The 24,133-nt window shown below is 45.2% G+C and overlaps 1 protein-coding gene across 1 annotated transcript; it reads right to left on the bottom strand.

The window, feature by feature from the left end:
• On the bottom strand, positions 1–22,800 carry STX11 (syntaxin 11). The gene is made up of 2 exons (XM_080941633.1): positions 22,666–22,800; positions 1–1,632 (listed from the first exon to the last, which is right to left on the bottom strand). The coding sequence occupies exon 2, from the start codon at positions 1,625–1,627 to the stop codon at positions 764–766; it is 864 nt and encodes a 287-aa protein (XP_080797759.1). The 5' UTR covers positions 1,628–1,632; positions 22,666–22,800; the 3' UTR covers positions 1–763.
• Between the last annotated feature and the right edge of the window lie 1,333 nt (positions 22,801–24,133).

The following is a 24,133-nucleotide window of genomic DNA, read 5'->3' as shown; positions in this document are numbered from 1 at the left end:
GCCAGGGGAAGATTGGTTTACACTTACACACGTATTCTGTGAAATAAAGTACAAAGATGAATTTTAAATAAATGTTATCTGTGGAAAATCCATAAAATGTGACCAACGCTAAGTTCAATTTGAGAGCCTGTTCAATATTTCTGTGCTTAAAAATATTTATATATAAACCGGTGGGCATCATAAAAAAGGGAGATAAGGAACCAGTGTCCAGTGTAGGTTAATGTGTAGGGGAAGTGAGCCAAGGGAATGTGCTCACACAGTACTCACACAACATAAATAATCAGAAGTGAACGGCACCCAGTCTACCCAAGGTCAAAGTCACTAGGAATTGAACAAAACTAAGGAATCCTGAAGTGAATGTCACTCAAAATCGAATAGCACCAAGGAACTTTCCAGAGAGGAGAAACGAAGGCAAATTTTGAAGACGTGCTCATACTATTGGTATATGTTCGCTTGGCTTCCTCCTTTAGACTTCAAGACACTGATCTTAGCGACGACATTAGTTCCTACCTCGTGATGCTGAGTGCTATGTATTTTATAATGACATCACACAAGGCCAGTGGGAATCTACCTACACGAAGGAGCCATTGGATGCTAACAACTATCCTTGTAGGCAGGTGCTGGGTTCCAACTCTTGCATCCCAACCCCCGCTTTCTCTCTGCTCCGAATTCCGAAAGGCATTGGGACCCTCTCCCTCAACCCAGTGCGGGTTGCTTTTGGCTGGCATCCTGGACATGTTTCCCACACGGTACAAGCCAGCTGCTAGTTGATGCAGGGGCAACAGAAGCAGCAGATGGTCCTGCAGGGGTTTTTCTTCTTGTACTGCACCGCCTTGCGCACCTGCGCCTTGGCCTCGCCGGTGTAGTCGAGGGTCTTCTGCACGTTGAACTCGATGACGTTCACCGTGTCCGCCTGCTTCTCCACCAGCACAGCCATCTGCAGGAAGAGCTCGTGCACGTCGCGAATGCGACCCTCCAGGCGCAGGAGCTCGCGGTGGCGGCTCTCGATCTCGCTGAGCGCAGCCCGCGCGCCCTTCACGTCGGCCAGCAGGTTCTCGGAGAATACGTCCCACTTGCCCTGCTCGAACATGTCTTCGATCTGCTCGCCCGACACGTCCTTGCCCATGATCTCCAGCTGCCGCTGGATGCGGATCTTGCAGTTGTCGCGCTGTTTCATCTCGGCCTGGTTGTACTCGTACATGGCCTGCTGGAAGGCGTGGGCCAGCGCGCTGTACTGCGCGTGGGAGATGCGAGCCACCGCCGAGTGCGCGCCGTGCCGGGCCTCCGCCTGCTCGCTCAGTTCCTTCATGGAGCGCAGCTTCTGGTGGATGCCCTCGCCCCGGGTCTTGATGGCCTTGGCGATGGAGTTGGTGTCGCGCTTAATGCTACTGAGGCGCCTCATGGATGTGAGGAAGCGGACGTTCTGCCTCCCCAGGCGCCTCACGTCGATCAGAAGCAGCTGGTTTTCATCCTGGATGTCCTGGATGACCCGGTACAAGGACTCCAGGATGTGGTCGGTCTCGAACACGATGTCCTCGTGGGGAGCGTCAAAGTCATCGGCCCCATCTGGGAATTGCTGGTCATAGGTCCTGGACAGTTCCTGAAGCTCCGCAAGCCGGTCCCTCATTTTGCCTACAATAGGAACAGCCGTCAGGATCCTTTAATAACAGTCATGTTTGCGCATTCAGAGGGGTTGGAGCTCAAAGTAAGGAGCTTGCTCTGCTCTTAATTCCTTTTCCCTGAATGCACTAAAGCAGCAAAATGCCCTGGGACATTTTACTTAGAAGTAAAGAAATGCTGTGACTCAGACCCTCGGTTATGTTTCCCAGCCTCTCCACGTCTGCAGGTCAATATGACGGGCACCCCCAATTCAACCAGCACTTTAAAATTTTAGATTGCTTTGGGAAACGACTTCTTTTGTTTGCTTTTTGTTTCTCGGTTATGAATTAGGCACACAGACACAAGGGGGAAAATAATGGTTTTCGAACTTTTCAATAAAGACAGTGTACACAGCTTTGAGAAAGACACTAGACACTCTCTATTTTGTGGCTGGTTGTCACTAGTAAACAGATCCCCTTGTAATTAGAACAATTTAGTCTATGTGGCGGCCACACCTTTAATAGCAGTAGGAAAGAGGCAGAGGCAGGTAGATGTCAGTAAGTTGGAGGCTAGTCTGGTCTATGCAATGAGTTGCATGCAGCCAGGGCTAAACAAAGTTAACTTGGTTTTATTTGTTTCCTTTAGATTTTGTCGTGTCATGAGGTGGGGTTAGGGTGCTTAAGATGAGATTCTGCAAAAAAGCAAAGGGGGATGGGGTGGGCTGGAGAGATGGCTCAGAGGTTAAGAGCACTGACTGTTCTTCCAGAGGCCCTGAGTTCAATTCCCAGCACCCACATCACAACCATCTGTAATGAGACCTGATGCCCTCTTTGGTGTGTCTGAAGACAGCTACAGTGTCTAAGGGGGAAAAAAGATGAGGTTCTTGCTGAGGGCCTGTGTTTAGTTCTGAGCACTCAATGTCACTAGCCAGCCTCAGTCTCACCAAATCCGGGAGTGTGAGCTCCGGGAGTGTGAGCCTCAGCGAGCGTTCACAACTGCCTAGAACTCCAAGTGATCCAAAATCCTCCTCCGGGCTTCTTGGTCAACTGCACTCAAGTGCAGACATACAAATACGCACACACACACACATACACTCACACACACAAAACAAAAGAAAGAAAGAAAGAAAAAAAACCTGCTTTATCAAGATCTGAGCATGCTGGTACAAGCCTTTGACCCAAAGGCAATGACTGGCAGATTTCTGTAAACTTGAGGCAAGCCTGTTTTACCTAGTGAGTTCCAGGCTAGCGAGACCCTGCCTCAAAATAAATAAGTAAATAAACCCATGAATGAGTAAAACAAATGCTGAAAGGGCTGGGGAGACGGCTCAGAGAACCCTGATTCTCCAGCACCTGTATGATAACCTGGCTGTGGCAGGGTACGTGGGGTTACAGACAGGAGGACCTCCAGGGTTTGTTGGCTGTCCAGCCAGCCTCACCAAACCAGGGAGCTCCTGCAATAGACTCTGTCTCAAATACACACATACATACATACATACATACATATAATACACACATACAATACATATAATACATACATACAATGCATACAATACATACAATACATATAATACATACACACAATGCATACATACATACATACAATACACACATACATACATACATACATACAATACAATACATACATATAATACACACATATAATACATATAATACATACATACAATGCATACAATACATACAATACATACACACAATACATACATACATACATACATACAATACACACATACATACATACAATGCATACATACAATAATACATACAATACATACATACATACAATACATACATATAATACACACATACATACATACAATACAATACATATAATACACACATGCAATACATATAATACATACATACAATACATACATACAGTACATACATACAATACATACATACAATACATACATACATACACACAATAATACATACAGTACATACATACATACATACATACATACAATACATACAATACATACATACATACATACATACGGTGGAGAGTGACCGAGGAACTCTTGTATGTGCACACTCCCCCCCCACACAAGACACACAGGCACGTAAACAAACACTTCGAAGCAAAATAAAAACAAAATAAACCCCTGTAGGAAACAAAATTCAGACACTGACGTCAGACACTGAGTAGCCATGATTCCAGCTGCGGGGGAGGAACAGCTGGGGTAACACAGCCAGACATCAATGGGGAAAAAGGGTTGAAATTTTTTTCCCGCTTTTCACCCCCATTACTGTTTTCTAGTGGTAAGTATGGTTAGCGTTTTTCATCATTAAAAATGATTTGTTCCGAAATTTTGAAGCATACGTGTCGCGTTGCGGCACTAATGTGATGTAGTCTCATCATGCAACCTTGGCTCCCCTTCGTAAGGTTGATGTAAGCCATGTTTCCTATGTGCACACATTTTCAGTGAAGAGAGAATGTGAAGCTGGGACTCGAGTGTCCTCATACATGGTCCTTCAGGCTGCAATCATTAACGCAGTACAGCAGCAGTGGGCAGAGGGTGTCTGCTCAGAGGTGACCGCTGACCGTGACCCTCCAGCTGCCGAGATTATTGTTTACATAAGATAAGTAGAAATTCTATTCTGTAATGATAATTTTTAATATGGCGAAATCTCCTGCTTAAACTGCCATTTCTACTCTTTTGTGTGCAAAATCAACACTGGACTTTCTCGGTGACAGCAAATGTCATTCCCCTAGCAGAATAAATGGTGGCACATTAAAAAAAAAAACCCAGGCTGGGGGGAGACTTGAGGAGAATTAGAAGGCAGATAATGAGTTAAGATGCTCATAGTTTTATTATTTTCAATTAATTTTAACTGACACATAAACATAAGATTGTTGACACTGACAGGGTACTGTGTAGTGATTGAATACATGTACGGACTGCTTTAAGTTTAAATCAGGTTAGATATATCTGTCTCCTGAACCATTTATCCTTTTTGAAACAGGAGGAATAGCTCGACTCAGGCATTACATACGAAACTATCTCCAGCAAATGCCTAATCATAAAACATTTATGATTAAACAAGAAAATACAAAACACAATGATTTTTTTTCCTTTTTCTTCCTAAATTCTTTATTATTTTAAATTCTGTGTATGTGTGTGTGTGAGGAATCTAGCGATGTCAGATCTCCTTGAGCTAGATAGAGCTAAAGGCAGTTGTGAGCTGTGCGGTGTGGGTGCTGGGCACTTAAGCCTGGTCCTCTTCAGGATCTGTATATGGTCCTAACCACTGAGCCATCTCTCCACCCCCTTTTCCCCCTCCCATCAAATTAGCAGAGAACATTTATTTATTTAGTTTAAATATTTATTTATTATATATAAGTACACTGTAGCTGTCTTCAGACACACCAGAAGAGGGCATCAGATCTCATTACAGATGGTTTTGAGCCACCATGTGGTTGCTGGGATTTGAACTCAGGACCTCTGGAAGAGCACTCAGTGCTCTTAATCACTGAGTTATCTCTCCAGCCCAGCAGGAAACATTTATAATGTAATAAAATTATAAGGTAATATTCTTGCAAATGGGTTCTGACATTTCTAAAGGAAATGCTGGGCTGAGGAAACACTGACAGAGCTTCCCGGACGACAGCTCATCAATACCTATCAAAAACTTTGCAAGTACAAATTCATTCTAAGGATCCGTAGAAGACACTCAGAGCCTATGAGGCATGTACACTTCCACCCCCACATTATCTCTTCAGATATCCAGAAGTGACTTCAATGCCCAAAAAGCTACGAAGGTCACGGCGTCTAGAAGGCCAGTTAATGAGATGAAAAGCATGCGTGCCCTCCCACGTAGAAAGGATAGAAAGAATTGCAGCAGCCCCATACGATTGTCTGAATCAGATTTGAGCAAGATGCACCAAAGTGTTGATAGTGATTCTTCCTTCAGTTGGGGGGTAACATGCAACCACCGCTAATACTTGCTTTTGCTATGTGTTTTCCATAATTCTGTGGGATCCACACAGATTTTATAATTAATGCTATCATCTATCTATGACCACTAGGCTGACATTCTGTGTTCCCCAAGGAAGTACACTAGCTAGCTAGCACATACTGGGAGTCACACCCATCTGCTTAAATTAGACTTCAGTGGAGTCTAACTCTCCTGGAAGTGGATAAACAAAATGGATGCATTTTGATGAACATGGCAAGAATGGAGGAGAGATATTTGCCTTGCGTCTTGGCCAAGCCTTGCAGAGCATTTTGATTGGGAGGTAATTGTTGGCCAATGGAAAGACTCGCACGTACCAGGTTTCTAGGACTCTGTCCGTAGACAGGTTCTAAGCTCTCTATTGTTTCCCCCAAGCCGTAAAGTTGCTGTGCACGAAGACCACCTCATTCTCAGCATGAAGAGCAAAGCAGGGTCCAAAGCACCTAGAAGATGGTACCAGAAAACATTTAAAGAGTCACTTGTTTCTGGGATCTAACAACCTGATACCATAGGTCCTCCATCAGGAAAGACTGATGAGTCTTTGAAGGCACAAGTCTTTAATTTGTGCAGAGAAAGGCAGACAGATGTGCAGACCTTTGTGCAGGTGTCCTGAGGGAGCTTTCCCAGTACCTTTCTGAGAGGACAGGCCTGGATGGGTAAGTTCCACCCACTTAGAAGTTCCTCCCCACCCCACCCTTACCCCCAGCAGCAGGAAAGCTGCAATAGAAGATGCGGGTCAACCAAGAGGCTTCCATTCTGAGAATGCCCTCCAACATATTAGAAACATACATGTTTGCTGAGGGTACCTTAAAATGTAGGGGGGCACAGAAGAGCACCAAAATAAGATTGATATTCAATAGGTTGATATGTGCGGTGAAATCCTAAAAGAGTACACTATAGGAACCGAGGTACACAAACCAGACAGCTCAAATGATCCGAGCTTCAGGGCGGCAAAGAGTATCATCGAACCTCAGCAAACTGTTCACAGAGTTGCTGCGCCGACTTCTATTTGAGTTCCCAGAGACCGTTTGTAACTATCAGAGGTCTGCCTCTGACTTTCCCTCTTACGCACGCATGCGCCGTGACCTGAGCATTCAATACGAGACGGAGGGACTGGAGAGAAGGAGAGGAAGGAGGAGGATGCTTTGTTTTCTTTGAGCCGTAGAATTTCGGCGGTGGCACCTAGGTGGATCTCGGCTGCCTGGAGACAATGATGTCACCTGGAGTTTCCTGCAGCCGCCTGCACTGAGAGGTCTAGGGTGAATTCCTAGTGATTCTAGCATACGATCAAATTGGTAGCCTATCCCACGAAATCCCTCATGGGAGCTTTGTGATCACGAAAGTCTCACGGTTCTAGAGAATGGCTCCCCGGGCTGAAGAGGGACTGAAAGGGCTAAGAAACCACAGTGAAAGAAAAGAACAGCTCTCGGCCTCTTCCCCTACCAGAAAGATGGTGGTTTCAGAGGATGAAGAGAGGCTTCAAAAGAAAAGAAGATCAGTTGAGAACTCACCTCCAGTCTAGTAAGTCATGGAAACAATCCAGGAAGCCCTAAAGGTAGTCCACTCGAGAATGGCAGGGACTTATGAGGATGACTTCACTCTTGGGAGACCAGTTAAGGCAGACACTATCAAAAGGGCCTTGACATACACACTGAACTTCACACTTACGTGGTACCTTGAAGTGCATTAATAAATTATCTAACAGGATTCAAAATGGAGGAAGGTGTGACTCTATTAGCTAAATATGTGAAACATTGGGGCTTGGGCCCTACTGTTGGATTTGGCCCATAAAATCTTGCTATTTTCTAGATATGGCTCAGTTGGTAAAGTGTTTCCAACCCAAGCATGAGGACCTGGGTTGAAATTCCCAGCACCCATGTAAAAATCTGGGTGCAGCGATGTAAATCTGTGGTCATGGCTCCGGGGCAGCAGAGACAGGTGAATCCCTGGAGTTCACTGGTTAGCCAAATAATTTATGTACCACCAAATTTAGTGAGACAATTCATTCACTCAAAAACTAAGGCAGAGAGAAAATTTGGAAGATATCTAATGTTAACTTTTAATCCACACATTTACGCCTATACACGTGTACCAACATCTACGTGCACAGGAGCATGTGAGAATACGTCACACAGTGCACCACCCACGTGCTTGCACACACACATTTTCTCTCGTATCAGGATCAACGAACGGTATGGTGACGACAAAACTAACATACCGGATGCTACAGAGAACAGCCACGAGAGTCACTGTCTCTGCTCGTCCCTAAGGAAATATTTCATAAACATGTTGCGTAGCAGTAACTGCTTATGAAAGCAAAGGCTTTATGTGCATTTATTCTATAGCAACAAAAAAGAAAACTGTTCATTGTTATAGTCTAAAGTAGGTCTCTTTGAAATGGCAAAGGTAAGGCCATCTTGTCCTGACTCCTCTTTGTATTTGTGTAGAGAAGTGTTTCTCCACCTTCCTGACGCTGCAACCCTTTAATACAGTTCCCCATGTTGTGGTGACTCCTGACCATAAACTTATTTTTGTTGCTTAATAACTGTAATTTTGCTTCTGCTGTGAATAGGAGTATAAATGCTTGACACACAGATGGTCTTAGGCCATCCCTGTGGAACGGTTGCAAGCCACAGGTTAAGAACCACCAGCTTAGACAGTTCTCAGCCCTCCGCCCCTTCCCACAACAGTACATCTGCCTTGATACATTTGATATTTTTACAGCCTCGACATGTTCCAGAATTTATTCACCAAAATAATTAAATTAAAATAACTAGAAAAGAAACTAAAATAACTAGAAAAGATATAAGTGAAAAATAATTGGCATGTTTTGTCTAAAATAATTGCTCTGCTAAAAATGAATGTTTCAAGGCTACTCTGACCCTCATCTAACTTCGAGATAAATGGTGGCCTTTGTGGGTTTAGCCTCTAAAAACTCTGCGTGCCTGGGTTTGGGTACTGAGAGACTTTTCAGAGTTACAAGCACACTCTTGGTCTGGCCTTCAATAAAAAGGACTTAGAACTTTGAATTAATTGGCTTAATCCATGCGATTGATGGTAACTGTCTCCTGTAGGTTACTATGCCTCATCCCAAACTCATCTGTGAAAGTTCCGACTCTAGCATGTTGGAATGGATCCGTGTTTGGAGCTGGAAATGGAGTGGTTAAGTTAAAATGAAGTCCTTGGGAATGGATCCTAATTCAATGTGGTTGATAAGGAATCCAACGGGAGGAGTTCTGTACACACAGAGGGAAGACTGAGTAATCTGTAAGCCAAAGAAACAGACCTCGGAAGAAACAAACCTTGCTAAATTAGTCGTGTTTTCGTTGCCGTGATGAAACGCCCTGACCAAGTGGGCTTACAGAAGAAATAGTTACAGAGCTTTACCATTACCAAGGGATGAGAGCTGACCACAGCAGGGAAGCGGCAGGCATAGCATCAGGAGCAGAAAGCTGAGCGCTCACATCTTGAACAGTAAGTACAAAGCTGAGAAAGCCAACTCAAAATGGTATGAGCCTTTAAACTCTCAAAGCCCATTTCAAATGACGTCTTCCTCCAGCAAGGCCACATTTCTTAAACCTCCCAAACAGTACCATTAACTGGGGACCGAATATTCAAACACCCAAGACATTACAGAACATCTCATTCAAACCACCAAACCTCCCAAAACCCTTATATTGGCTTTACAGCATCCTCAAACTGTGAGGTGTAAGTGTCCAGTGCCAGGGTGTCCAGACTTTTCTCACTGTGATGTGTTGTTACCGTCTACAAAGTTTATACCAGAGAGCTGTATACCAACCAACCAACACACAAACAACCTAACAACAACAAGAAAACCACCACCAGCAACAACAAAAGTAACTCACAATATTCTAAGTATGTTTATGGTTTTCCCCTTGGCCTCCATTCATAGCTGTCTTTGGCTGAATGTGGTCAGTAAATAGTCATTCATCCCTTCACACTTTGCCATGGCATTCCTCGAAAACCAACTTATATATCAAGGACATGTTGCCTAACACCAACAAATCAAATCTTTCCTGGTTTCAGAGCCTGTTACATGTACTTTGACTTGCAGTGAGAAAAAAAAATCAGACCCAGATATGCAGAATACGGAACAGAGGGAGGTCCACACTGAGTCACGAGGGGTTCGCTGTGTAGAGGGGTTCGTCATATAGGTGAATTGGAGGATAGGGGAGCCGCCCACACTTCGTTATGGTCTCTTGTATGTGCACAGAGTGTAGTGATTTTCTTTCAATATGGACGTTAACTACACATTTAGACATGGGAGCTTGAATGACACGTAGCATCCAGCTATTGATGAAGCAGAAAGCATCTTGCCCCCAAGAGAGTATAAACGATCACTTTTGTACAGTGACCAAGCTCTTAGTTCAGGTTTCGTAATATATGGCTGTTGGGTCTTGGTTTATAGCAAAATTTAAATAATTAGATGGAAAGACGGCTATAGAGCAAAAGGGTCTTTGCTAGTCCAGAGGAGACCCTGGGAGAAGTTCCTAAAGCATCCCTTCTCTGGTGGATGCAGCCAGCACAGAGTACCCTGCCTGGCGAGCTGAGCTTGCAGACCTGCCCACACACCACACACTTGAGGTCACAGCCTGGGCAGCAGTCATCACCCTGCACAAACCTTGCTCAACTACTTCTTGCTGCAGCCCCTCCTGCCCAGCCACCCCCACACCACGGTCATCTGGTTGGGAACAAGACATTCCACTATGTCACTGAAGCATCTTGGTTGTTTTCCAGCTCACTCATACGAACACACCCTTAAAAGACAACAGAGGCTCTTTCCCCAAAAGGTTGACTCAAAGCCATGAATAATCATTTCACTCAACAGAGTAATCCTTAGTGCTGTGCTCCATTTCTCTTTCAAAAAGCCACATAGCAAAAAGGAAGAAAGGCCTATGTCCTCCCACCCCACCCCATCCCTGCTCCCACCCCTGCCCCCACCCCCAAGGACAGGGTTTCTCTGTGTGGCCCTGACTGCTCTAGAACTCACTCTGTAGACCAGGCTGGCCTCAAATTCCGAGATCCACCTGCCTCTGCTTCCCCATTGATAAGATTAAAGGTATGCACTGCTGCCCAGCAAGGGAGTATTCTTTTATTTTTTAAACATTATAAGCTTGAAATATTTACTCTCTGCTCTCAAGGTAATTAAAAGAAAGAAAATAAAAACCAAATGTGCTTTTTTTAAAAAAAAAATACATTTGTTTAAACACGCATTTAACATTTCTCTTATGGTTCATTCAATGCTCAAGATGACAAGATGAGAGTTTAAGGACCGGTCATCGAAATAAAGCATAATTTTAAAAGTTAGAAGTAGAAGAAATTATAAAGTGCTTGTTGTGAAAAATCTCTCCTGGGTGTGGCCACATAAACAAGACCAGAACTATGGCAAAACCAACAGCCATGACAACATGGGAAGGGGAAAGTCTGATGAGGTGCCACCCCCAGACAAAGAACTATGGACCACTAAGGATTCTGGGAGAGAAAGAATTGGTCAGCCCTGAAACTGTCTACAAACAACAACCAAAAATGGACTCAGCAAGTTGTGTGTGTGTGTGTGTGTGTGTGTGTGTGTGTGTATGTGTGTGTGTGTGGTGTCTGAGGCTTGCCCCGTCTTACTATTGGGGACATTGTGAGGAAGCTGGAGCCAGCCCTTCCAGAAAATGGAGACCATATAATGAGGTGGCCAAATGACCGAGCCAGGACACGACTAGGGAAGATCCATCCAGAACTGACTTACTGTAGGAAGCACATGTAGATTAACTCATGTCACCGTCTCAAACATAAGACATGACTGACAGCTATCTGGGGGTGCTTTGTTGTCACTTTGCTCATGATACACTCCTTCTGGGGTTGTTCTGTGCCCCCCAATGTACTCCTCTTTAACCCCAAATTAGGACGCTGACAGTAATCACAGAAAATTCATACTTTTCTTGGAAAGTTAATTTTCACTCATTAAAAAAAATGTTTTGTTATAATTTGAAAGGAAAACATAAGCAACATTCCAAATAATTATCCTGGTGATCATACTATTTAGTGATCATGGTTTAAGGCATATATTTTGACTATACGTTATATCTGTGATATTCTGTTCATCTTTTATCTAAAATTTCATATAAAACCACACACTTAGTTTTTCAAAAAGGATACATATCTTAATCAGAGGACAGTTCTGTCTTTCCTGTTGAAAACTGTAGTTAGTCACAGTAAGGGGACAATAAGGCTTAAAGAACCACTTCAGGGGCTGGAGAGATGGTTCAGCGGTGAAGAGCCCTGACTGCTCTTCCAGAGTTCCTGAGTTCAATTCCCAGCCACCACATGGTAGCTCACAACCATCTGTAATGGAATCTGATGCCCTCTTCTGGTGTGTCTGAAGACAGCTACAGTGCACACACACACACACACACACACACACACACAATCAACAACAAAAAAGAGTTCCTTCACGTTTCCTATGCTGCATGGGTGCCAAGAAGCTGCCTCACACTGCTGCATGCTTTATAGGAGCTGGGGAGTTTCTTCATGGTCCCCAGCGCTGCACAGCATCACAGGAACTGTGAGTTAGGGATAGCACAAAGATACATGGTAGCTTTAACTTTGGCCAGGGTTCAGTATGATAAGAGGTTAGGAGACCTTGAAGAGCCAGTTTTTAGTCCAGCTCACTCCAAATAAGGTGGAACCAGCAGGCACGGTGCAACCTTGGATCTACCACACAGTATCAGCAAAGACTACAGCAGAGGATTTTTGTACTAAAAAGAACCCAGATTCGTGGGGAGGGGGGGTTCAACTTAGTCTCTAAAAACTGTCAGGAGTTGATGTGATCAGATGCATCCTTCTGAATGGTAAGGCAACAGGTTAATTCTCCTCAGAGCCTGGAGTCAGCTTAGATTCCCACATCTACATATCAAAGTAGGAGTGGCCAAGGGTTCAGCCCTGGCTGCTATTTGAGGTCATGTTCTGATTCCACCTCTGGCACCATTGGCTCTCAATGGAGATTCCTTAGGCTTCCAGGGTGATTGCCAAGAAAGGAATGCAATTCCTCAGAGGCTGCTGCTTTCCAAGCCTGCTGACATCACCTTTCCCTGCAAGGTAGCTCCTCCGCGTCTGGCACAAGCTGGATACTCTGTCATCTTTACCTTAAGAACTCTCGGATGTTATAGAGAAATTTTAGATATAGACATGCAAAATCAATAAAAGAAACTCTGGCGGAAAATCTGTGAATCTCTCTATCTGTCCTTTAGATAACCGTCTGAAGAAACCCCAGTGGAGACCCCAATGAAGGTGCCAAAGAAAGGACTGAAGGAGCTGGGAAGAACAACATTATCAACCAACCAAACCCTCCAAAACTCCCATGGACTAAAACACCAACCTTTGTGCACACGCCGAGAGACCTATTGATCCAGTTGCATATGTAGCTGAAGATACCAGTGTCTGGCATCAATGTGAGAAGAGGCCTTTGATCCAGAGAGCGCACATGGTCCCAGTGTAGGGGGATGCCAAGGCAATGGGGTGGAGAGGGTGATTAGGAGGGAGCAAACCTTCATGAAGGCAATGGAGGGAGAGGGGAGTGGGGCGAGGGGTGGATAACATCTCAAATGTCAATACAGAGTATCTAATAATAATAATAATAATAATAATAATAATAATAATAATAATAATAATAATCCCAGCGGAAAGGAAAACCAGTCTTAACGATATAAAGCTGGAGATCTCCACGCAACAGAAAAGGAATAACAAGATGCTAGTCAGCAACTTAGCCGAAAATGAGGGAAGTAATCAGAACACAAGATCTGGGTGACATTCACAGTGTGTATGTGGTGGGCTATAGACAGGCAGCCATCAGTGGGGTGATAAAAAGAGGCTCACAGCACCCAAAGGTCAGTTAACAGTAACTAACAACTTGAGAAATTGCCCAATTCGATATCAAAAAGGGCATTGCGTTCCTAGTGTCATCTGTTAACCTTTGAAGACAAGTTAACATGCTTACAATTTGATCCCTTAAGGAACAAATCTTATCACCTAACATTTTTTTTTTTTTTTTGGAAACAAAAAATGTTTTTATACTTATGTGCAAAACTATCTCACGATAAAAAAAAATTAATTATAATAGAGAATAAGTGAAAGATGTGACAGCTATGACTGGCCTCCACACACTCACATTTTTATGTGTGGATGCAATGCACATGAAATAAACGAAGAGAGTCAATAAGGAATTAAATTTGAAATTTAAGTGTCAACATAAAGGTAGGCAAACAAAATGCTGGATGCATTAGCTAGCTCAATTTAATCATGCAATTACATATGTATATCAAATGCCACAGGGTGCCAGGCAAATGCACAAAGATGATTTAACAATCAAAACAATACTAACAGTGTGTGGTGGTTTGGGTGAGAAGTGTCCCCATAATCTTGGGTCCCTAGCTGGTGGCACTATTGGGGAGGCTTAGGTGGTATAGCCTTGCTAGAGGAAGCAGGCTTTGAGAGTAAAAAGCCTCACCTACTTCTAATTTATTCTCCCTGATGTGTGACCAAGATCCAAGATGTGAGCTCTTAGCTTCCTGTTCCACCCACCATACCTCTCTACCGTCATGGGCTATGACCCTCAGGAACGCTAAGCCAAAACTCATTCTGTCTTCTGCAAGTCGCCTTTGAGCTTGCTGTTCCATTACAGCCACAGAAATGCTAATACAAAACGACTGGCAATTTAAGTATTCAATCCTAGCGGTTTTTAAAAACTCAAGAATTTATCATTTTTCTGTGCTCAGGTAAGCTTGTAATCTATGAGGGAAAACATGCCAGAAGGAGAATCATAAGAGGTGAAGAACTGGCCAGGAAAAGAGAAAGAAAGAAAGAAAAAGGAAGGACCCAGCTTGAGCTGCTGAAGTGGGTGAAGGTTATTGATTGCAACACAGGAATTGCAACCTCTCTCCCCTGCTTGGAAGCCAAGTCCACAGAGAAGAGACCAGAATAGATACGGCTCTCGGCAACTGTGCTCCACCCCAGCTCCATTGAGGACCAAAACTGAAGGGTGACTCTCTCGGGCCAAGCCCAATGACCTCTTAGTTGATAATCATGACTCTAGAAAGAATTTTGAAAGCTATTTCTATTAGATTTATTAGCTTAAAGATTTGTTTTTATTTTCTGTGCTAAGTGTTTGCCCTGCATGGGTGTATGTAGACAGCATGCACGCTGCTGCCTAAGGAACGCAGAAGAGGGTGTATCGGAATTAGAATTACAAATGCTTGTGCTGTGAGTGTCTTGTGGGTGCTGGAAACCAAATCTGGGCAGGATCGGCAAGTGCTTTTTAACTGTGGCGCTGTCTCTCCAAGCCCCACATTATTTATTCTTTGTGTGTGTGTGTGTGTGTGTGTGTGTGTGCATATTGTGGGTATTAGTTCTCATCCCCATGACTGCCCTGGGCTGGAAACTCAGGTCTTTAGGCCTGGTGACAAATGCCCTTACTCACAGAGCCATCTTGCCGTCTTTGTATGCTTAAAATTAAATTTAAAAAGTCTACAAATTCATGAATTTCAGAGTCTTAAATATCTTGTTTATTTTTTTTTTATTTTTGCCGTTGTATATTACACACCTGGATATTGAGACCAAATTCTAGCAACAGCAATTTGCATGAAACATGTAGAAACTTCCTTCTTTGTTCCTTCCTACATAAACACACAGGTATGCACACACATATACATACATATATACACACACTCACACACATACATACATGCACATAAACATGCATGCACACATATCTACACACATATCCACACTCACACACATACACACACATACATAAATACACATGCATGCACACATATCCACACTCACACACATACATACACATAAATAAACACACATGCTTGCACACATATACACACACATATCCACACACAAACACGTACATATACACATATAGTCATACACACATGCTCAGATACATACACGTATACTCCAATGCAAATGTATGCACATACACACAAGTACAAATGTGTGTGTATTTGTATGCCCTCATACCCATGTGAAGGATCTCAACTTTGATCTACATACGGCAAAAGATTTGCCTTTGTGGAAAAGGGACCCCTTGTAACAAAAGCCGCCCTCCCAGATTTGAATTTGGTGTGAATTGGTTTTCTTGAAAATGTGACATTTTCTCTGACCTCAGACCGAGCCTGTGAACAGACACTCCCCACTCTTCCTCTTTCCCAATACTCACCACATTCCCCTGCTGAGCTGTTTACCACGTGGGCTCTTGCTGTTTGGGTTCTGCCTGCCCATTGGTCTGGGGCTGTGCCTAAGTCTATGTCCGCTGTGTTTGCAATGCGCTCTGAAGCATCTAACACGGAAATCTTGATAAATATATTTCAAATATGTGCCCGCTAGAATGATTCCTGTCAGTCACTTCTGGGAGCCACACATCCTGGACACAGGTAAAAGAGACAGTCCTTGCCCTCACAATGGTAGTAAATGAGAAAAGCAAGAAGTGCCCAGAGGAGAGTGTGAAACTCGGAGAAAGGGGACTCTTCTTAGAGAACACAGGGTCTGAGGTAACTCCAAGTGACTTAAAAGAGGTATCCTGTTGGGGGAAAGGAGAGGAAACCGAGGCAGAGACCACCCGAGCAGGGCCTGAAGTATGTGTGGAGAACACAGGGATGCTACTACCAGACCCCTCAGGAATGCACAAAACAGCAAAATGACTCGTCTACCCGGTTTCTCTGCAGACATCTAATGTTTCCTGCAAAGAGCTATTCAAAATCAATATGCTCTCCAGTGCCTTCCTCTTCCGAGAAAAACTGTTGCCCATTTCTGTGAGTCAGACGGTGTGTTTCCTGCACCTATGAATGTTTAAATATTCCTTCCTAAGCTGTCTCTTTCATGGCTTTAGACTGTCGTTAAGGATTAAAGACAGCACCTCAACATTTTCTCTTCATAAGACTTCCTGGAACTTCTTCCTGTCCTAGAAGAGCTACTGATTCCTATAAGCTGACTTTCCTTCAAGCACAGCTTTTCAAGGTATTTGACATCTCTCCATCTGAGATGGGAAGAAACCAGGACAGTACCTTCCTTCATCTCTCCCTCTGTCCCTCTTCCCCTTCCTCCTTTTCTCTCTTTCTCCCACCCTTCCTCTCTCCCTCCCTCCTACCCTTTTCTATCTCCTTTGTCCTCCCTCTTCTTAGGCCCTCCCTAGTTTTATTCTGAAATATACCAGGTAATTCTGATGCGACACATGGAGATTCGCTGGACCGTGTAAGGCTTTTCAAACAGTGGTAGCAGCCATAATCCGACCTGTTACCACCGCCCTGACAGGCTGTTCTTCCAGATGGAAGGGCCCTGGAGGTAATTAAGAGCTGTGAAAGAGCCACACGGAGACACTGTTCCATAGACTTTATGACACAGTAAATGAAGAGGGTGTGAAGCAGGCACGTATGTCATGGATGTCATCTCATGACTTCATCCAAAGTCAGAGCATGGAGCAGTCAGTCACCCAGAGGTCTGAGTATAAAGTGATGGGTAAAGTTAGGAGGAGGGGCAGGCTTGCTGCAATTCAGATGGTCAACACGAAGCCAGGACATATCCTGTTCCCTTCACTATTCCAAAAAACGGGAATTCACATTATTAACTTCTAAGTTCTACAAAGACGACTGCTCTGCATCTTTGAACACAGAGAGGAGCAGAACAGTCCGGGACACTTTAGACTTGTGTCTTAGCATCCAGTGAAAAGGAAAATACCCTCAGTTAAAGCTAAAGACATCTTATTGTCCCAGCTAGAGAGTTCCAATTCCTAAAACAATCCACACTAAAACTTACTGGTTCGTAAGCCTTACAAAGGTTTTGAAGGACATACAGCAGTAGCCAAGACCTATAGGCTCAGAGAGTGGACTACAAATCCTTGCTCTGATAGATGGCTTTGTTATCACCAAAAATCACAAACCATCTAGAACAGGGAGAAGACTTTTGGGGAACCTGCCAACGCCAGCCACAGCAGTTGCTCCTTCTCATTGAACTCCCAGTAGAATTAAGGAAGCAAGATGAACCCACATGAAGTAGTAACCAAACCTTTCACTTTCTATTGAGAGGAATAGAGGAATACCTAATGAACCAGAGGCAGTTACAGGAATTCAAACCAAGAGTTAGGGTGAGTTGTATTGTCTGAGAAGGCTCCAAGCTGCCCTCCCGTAACAGGCAACTATCAATTTCCTGATAAATCTGAAAACATTTATCTGAAAACACAGGAAGAAATCATGGAAAGGTATCGAGTTTTATAGATCTAAACAGTTTAGAGCGTTGCACTGGTGAATTTGGTTAAGTCTGAGGACATTATTAATCCAATGTTTATATCTTTGAAGGGTCCAACATCAAGATGATCAAAACCATGTTGAGAAAAAACAAAAAACCAAAACAAAATGGAGTATTAACCCAAGTCAGATCAGGTCAAATCAACAAACGATGAGAATGGTATAGAGCTGGTGCTGGACTTGGTGGGGGTTGGGGAACAGAGTATTTTTGTGAGGGTAGCGTTTTTTAGGACCAATGGAATCTACACAAATGTCCGAAGTACAAAGCAAGATCTCAGCAGAAAGTAACGGAATCACTGGTCCAGCTAATGTCTTTCCCTCTCTCCCTCTCTCTTTTAAGATGGATCAGCAAGAGACTGAGGCAGGAACCTGGAAGCAGGAACTGAAACAGAGACCATGAAGGAATATTCCTTACTGGCTTGTTCTCCATTCCTTGTTCAGCCGGCTTTCAAAATATAACCCAAGACCAACTCCCCAGGGGTGGCACTGCCCACAGTGGACTGGGCATCTCATATCAATTACTAATCTATAAAATGTCCCAAGGATATGCCTCCTGGTCAAGTGGATGTAAGAGATTCCTCAACTGGAGCTCTCTTCCTGAACAACTCTAGCTTGTGTCAAGTTCACAAAAAGTAACCAGCGTAAAGTCATAGTTACTATTTGATCAAAAAACTTTTACCAAGAGCTGATCATATCTCAAGTAGTAGGTGAGCATCTCACTTTCCTTTAACTTACACCAACTTTTCCATTGGGTGGGATGTTCCTATCCCAGTCACTAACCAGAAATCATATTTTCTCTTCTTCCTCTTCCCAAAGGGCAGGTAGCCAGGTTCTGCGTGTTATACTAACTCAGTTCTAACAGCATCTCCCTTTGTTTCCATGCCCCTCCTCTCTCCCCCCGTTCATGCTCTCATCCCAGTGGTACAGTAATCTTCACGTGTGTGCTGGTACCTGGTGCTGGCTTGCCTGTGGGGCTGTTGACATTGGTACCTCAACTCTCGCACAGAATCTGGGACTCATTGATCCAGCTAGACTAAAGGTCAGCGAATCCTAGGATCTTTCTGCCTCCGTTTACCCGGTGCTACATTATAGATGACAGCTGTTGGGCCTGCCTTTTAGCTGGACGCTGGGGAGACAAATGCAAGTCTTTGTGCTTATGTGGCAAGCACTTTACAGTCTGAGCCACCCCCTTCACTTCTGCTTTGTTTTAAATATGTCTCTCTTGTTGTTTGTTTTCTCTGAGGCCTCCACAGAATAAAGTCCTGGAGCCTTCATGGCGCATGGGTCCATGTGGTTCTCTCCTCTTATCTTTCTGCCCTCCCCTTTGCCCCGGCCCCCAGGAAACAGGCTGGAGTTTCCTGACCACAGAATGCTGTTTCTGTCCTTGGTACTGCTGTTCCTTCTGCTGGGTCACCTACCCTTTCCAAGCTCCTGGACAACCCTTGTCTACGGTCAGGTTCGCTGTTTCATAAATGTGTCTTTCCACTAACCACAAGTCAGACCTGTGCCAAAGCCCAGGAATGCAATCCTGAATAATACGCTGTACTGGCTGGTTTTGTGTCAACTTGACACAAGCTGGAGTTATCACAGAGAAAGGAGCCTCAGTTGAGGAAATGCCTCCATGAGATCCAGCTGTAAGGCATTTTCTCAACTAGTGATCAAGGGGGGAGGGCCCAGCCCACTGTGGGTGGAGCCATCCCTGGCCCAGCCCATTGTGGGTGGAGCCATCCCTGGCCCAGCCCATTGTGGGTGGAGCCATCCCTGGCCCAGCCCATTGTGGGTGGAGCCATCCCTGGCCCAGCCCGTTGTGGGTGGTGCCATCCCTGGCTCAGCCCATTGTGAGTGGTGCCATCCCTGGGCTGGTAGACCTGGGCTCTGTAAGAAAGCAGGCTGAGCAAGCCAGGGGGAGTAAGCCAGTAAGTAACATCCCTCCATGGCCTCTGCATCAGCTCATGCTTCCTGACCTGCTTGAGTTCCAGTCCTGACTTCCTTTGGTGATGAACAGCGATATGGAAGTGTAAGCTGAATAAACCCTTTCCTCCCCAACTTGCTTTTTGGCCGTGATAATTTGTGCAGGAATAGAAACTCTGACAAAGACACACACCCCATCTCTTCTTTCCTCTAGAAAACGTGACTCTGAGGCTGTGGAGGAAGAGGTGAAACGCAGAGATGACAGCTGTGTTAAGTTGAGCAGATACCGTTTACTAGTTGGCCACCTCAGAGGACTGGGAAATTCACCCCCACGGATCTGGTCCAAGAGACTCTGGTGAACGCCTCACACCTGTTTATGCGGCTCTTCTTGCACACATATTTAAGATGAAGTTTAATTTCATAAATTATTAGCGGGAAGTGATTAGCAAGAATTAGAAGTGGAACGATTACAACAATGTGGTTATAATTAATTTGGTGTGGATGTATTCCCTCCCTCAGAGTATCTTATTCCCAAGTATGCTGGCACACACCTTTCATCTAAGTTCTCAGGAGGTAAAAGCAGGCAGACAGATATTTGTGAATTCCAGGCCAGCCAGGGCTACACAGTGAGTCCAAATAAATAAATAAATAAATAAGCACATACTACTATTGCTGGAACTTTCTATTTGATATTTCAGAGCTCGGGTAACATGGAAGTGAAGCCAGTCCTCAAATAGGGGAGCAACTATTGTACCAACCAGCGAGCAGAAGGCTGCTAACCATTCATAAGTCACTCTGCTGTTTAAAAGACACAGAAATGAATGCCCGCAACTGTCCGGGGATGAAAACAGACTGGGTTTTTCCTTTAAACAGCTACGAAGTCATATAAAACATGGTTAATCCAAACACTTTAAAAGCCATGCCTCACTAATAGGCTTTCAAACTATATGCATATACTAATGTGCTTTTAAAATAATGTATGTAGTGAATGAAAACTCGGCTGCCAACCGAGACCAGCAGATGATGGGAACCTAAATGTTCCTTTGCTGTCCCAAGAATGATCCAGAAAATTCTGATTCCCCCACACCGGGGCACCTCCTTTGAGTGTAAATTTCTCATAGCACCTGTTGGCATTTCTCCTGGGCTCCACCCCACAATTACCTGGCAACAGTCCGGTATGCCTGACTCAGTGTAAAAGGGGCTACTTGCCCCCTCCTCACCCTCTTCCTCTGTCCCTTTTCTCCTCATTCTCCCCTCCCTCCCTTAAGGCCTGCCTCTACTCCCTCCTCCTTCTTCCCCCTTCCTTTCTTTATCTCTACTACCCTTTCAACTGCCCTCCCCATCCCTATTCTATACCATATTTTAAACTCTATTCTATACTACACTGTCCATATGGCTGTACCTCAGGGAAAATGGACACCTAAGCAGAGGCACCCGTTTCCCCCATACCTTGCCTCTACCATACATATCCCTGGCGTCTTTTTCTTCTTTTTACAAAACACAATAACATCCCCCATCTCATGATGTTGGATGTCCGGGAAAATCTGCCCAGCTATGGCCCTGGCTGCCAGGATAGTACAGAGCCCATTGGGACTTGATGAAAAGTCTGGAACAGACCAGAACCTTGCAACTTCTGTCTAGGGCCGACCTCAGCTCAGTCAGGATACACAGTTATTTCTGACTCTGTTTAGCTTCTAGATAGGGAAGTCTCTTTCTAAGAGCCATTATCCAGCCGCTATGAAACTCAACATCTGTAACCGGTTATCTACTTCAACAGTTTATATATATATATTTTAACTAATTTGGTAAAAAAATAAACTTCCTGAAATATTTTAAGATTCAAAGTAACTTACAGTCACTCCACTACATGACCGGTTTCTACCAACCAGTGAAAGCAGCAGCCAAATGGTTATTGGGTAATGAAATTAATTTTCTCTTCAGCTTCTGTGGGAAAGCACATGATTTTAAGGGTTATCTCAGATCAGCCTAGTGACCCTAGCTGGCATGTTGTCCCATCAGGCGCTCTAGGAAACCGAAAACTTGAATAGCTACTTCCCAGGCCGCCTGCCCCAGTTTGACAGCACCAGACTCATCCCCTGTTTTATTCTAAGCACAGAGATCCAACCTCACTTTTCAAAGCGTATTAACAAAGCCTTGCATAGTCGCCTTGTGACTCATTTGTGGATACCCGTGTAGAAACAACAGCTCCTCCCTCTGCTGAGAAATGGCTCTAATAAGTGTGAGAGAGCCGCCGGAAGTAAAACGCAGGTCTCATTGGTGTGCGCGGAGCCAAAAAAGCCAACAGAATTCTGCGGGTGTGGGTCTCTAAAGCGAAGCCACCACTGTCCTAAAACAAACTCCCCCAAATCATCAGTGCGAACTGTTTCAAACGCGGTATCACTGTTCCTGTATTTCCTGGCTCCTGAGTCATAATGTCAAGTTCTCGTGGAGAAGTGCCCAAACACATTCTGATGTGTTTGAGAAAGTGGAGACCAAACTGGAAAAACAAAACAAAACAAAACAACCCACCTCCATAAGTAAAACAACAAAACTTCAGAACAAAAGTTGCCTCGGGTAGCTTCAAAGTCAGCCCACGTTAGTAGTTTCTGGAGCACTTCTGATAAAGCACTATATTCTCAAACATTTAAAAAGCCGTCGGCTCTAGGTGAGAAACCCAAAGCTGCCCGCGTTCTGGAGGTACCTAGAGGCGCAGAAGAAGCCACACCCCAAACCCACCTGCTGGTGCGCAGCCTCCCTGCCCAGGGCCTTCGCTGTCCACCACTCCAGCCCACCCCGCACCCGAGTCCCCGATGCCCAAAGAGTTAGAGAGCCAAGCAGACTCCCGTGACAAAACGAACCCTGATCCTGCGGGGCGCTGATCCAGCGTCCAGACGCCCGGAGAGCACTGAGTGCTCGTGTCCCCGCGACTCTGCCCCCTCCGCTTCTCGCTGGCAGGGGCTGCGCTTCTCAGCTGGGGTCCGAGCCCTGCGCCACCTCGGCCGCATCTGGCGCTGCTGGCTCCGCCCCGTCCCGCTGAGGCTGCACAGCTGGGCCACGCCCCGGGGACGCCCTCGGCTGGGCGCGCAGCTTCCCGTCCGGACTGGAGTGGCCACGCTGCGGGTAGCCGGGAACCTAGGCACGATCCTCCTTCCACTCCTGTGCGCCCCGAGATGCTGCGAGCGACGGTGTGGACCACACGGGAACTCCCTCTGCCTTCTTCCACGCTCTGGGATGTGGAGATGGGCGGGACGGGATCCGTCGGATTTTCCGCGGGAAAACCCCTGGGCGCGGATGACATTTGCAGTCCAGAGCATTTCCGAGGCCAGGACGCTAGAAACCGTTTCTGAGCGTGGGTGTGGCTGCGCTAGCGGGGACCGGCGCGACGGCTGAACCGGAGGTTGTGGATCACGTAGACACTGCGCCCCGCCTTCCCGTCTGCTGTCGGTGGGGCATCCACAGAATTATCACCACGACCCCGTCCTCGTTGCCTGGCACCCTACTGGAGGCTCGGAAACAGAAAAGGGGCTTTGTGGGCGAGGAGATAGGAAGCCATCAGAAAAACGATGTGCTCATTAATGTTAAGAAGCCACCAAAAGAGCTCCCGGGTGCCCAAAGCCAGACGAATCTGAGGAACAAGGTGACATTGGGTTAGATGGTAACCCAAAGTTATCCATCTAAAGCGAACAGATGACTGATGCAGAATGACAAATCTCCGGAGCCGAGCAACTTAAAGCAACTGAGGCAGAAACTCCACTTTCATGAAGAAGCTTGTCTCTGCACTCTAGGTGTGGGCTGCGCAGACAGCCTGCTCCTCTACAAAGGACTGTATGGGGAAGAGGGGGAAGTAGTTTTTACCACACAGAGCCCCCCCTCGCCCCCACTTCACCCAGTGCACAGGGTCAGATAGAACACTCAGGGTGTGTACTCCTAAAACGCAGGTGGGGCCTCTCCTCCACGCCCCCAGGCTTTTGTTTCGTTTTGCTTTTTGTTTGTTTGTTTGTTTCTCTCTTTTCTCTTTCTTCTTTGAGACAGGGTTCTCTGTGTAGCCCTGACTGTTCTGGAGCTCCCTCTGTAGACAAGGCTGGCCTCGAACTCTCTGTGAGTGCTGGGATTAGAGGCGTACACCACTATCTCCCAACTCACTTTAGTCTTACCAAGAAGGAACTATCAAATGAAACCCAGCAACCCAACACCCTTAGAAACGGGTTAGGAGATGGTTCTTGGGGTATTAGCTTAGGGTCTAAGTTAGATTCCACACAACCCACATAAAACTGGGACTGCAGAGCCTTGGTGAGGAGGACACCAGAGCATTCTGGGAAAGCCTGG

This window comes from Micromys minutus (assembly GCF_963924665.1).
Source record: "Micromys minutus genome assembly, chromosome: 30".
Classification (NCBI taxonomy): domain Eukaryota; kingdom Metazoa; phylum Chordata; class Mammalia; order Rodentia; family Muridae; genus Micromys; species Micromys minutus.
The sequence above is the reverse complement of the archived record's forward strand: the minus strand, read 5'-3'. Positions and strand labels throughout refer to the sequence as shown.

Bases quoted from the DNA above. Each gene is read 5' to 3' on its own strand.
- STX11 (XM_080941633.1), bottom strand. From the start codon at position 1,627: ATGAGGGACCGGCTTGCGGAGCTTCAGGAACTGTCCAGGACCTATGAC.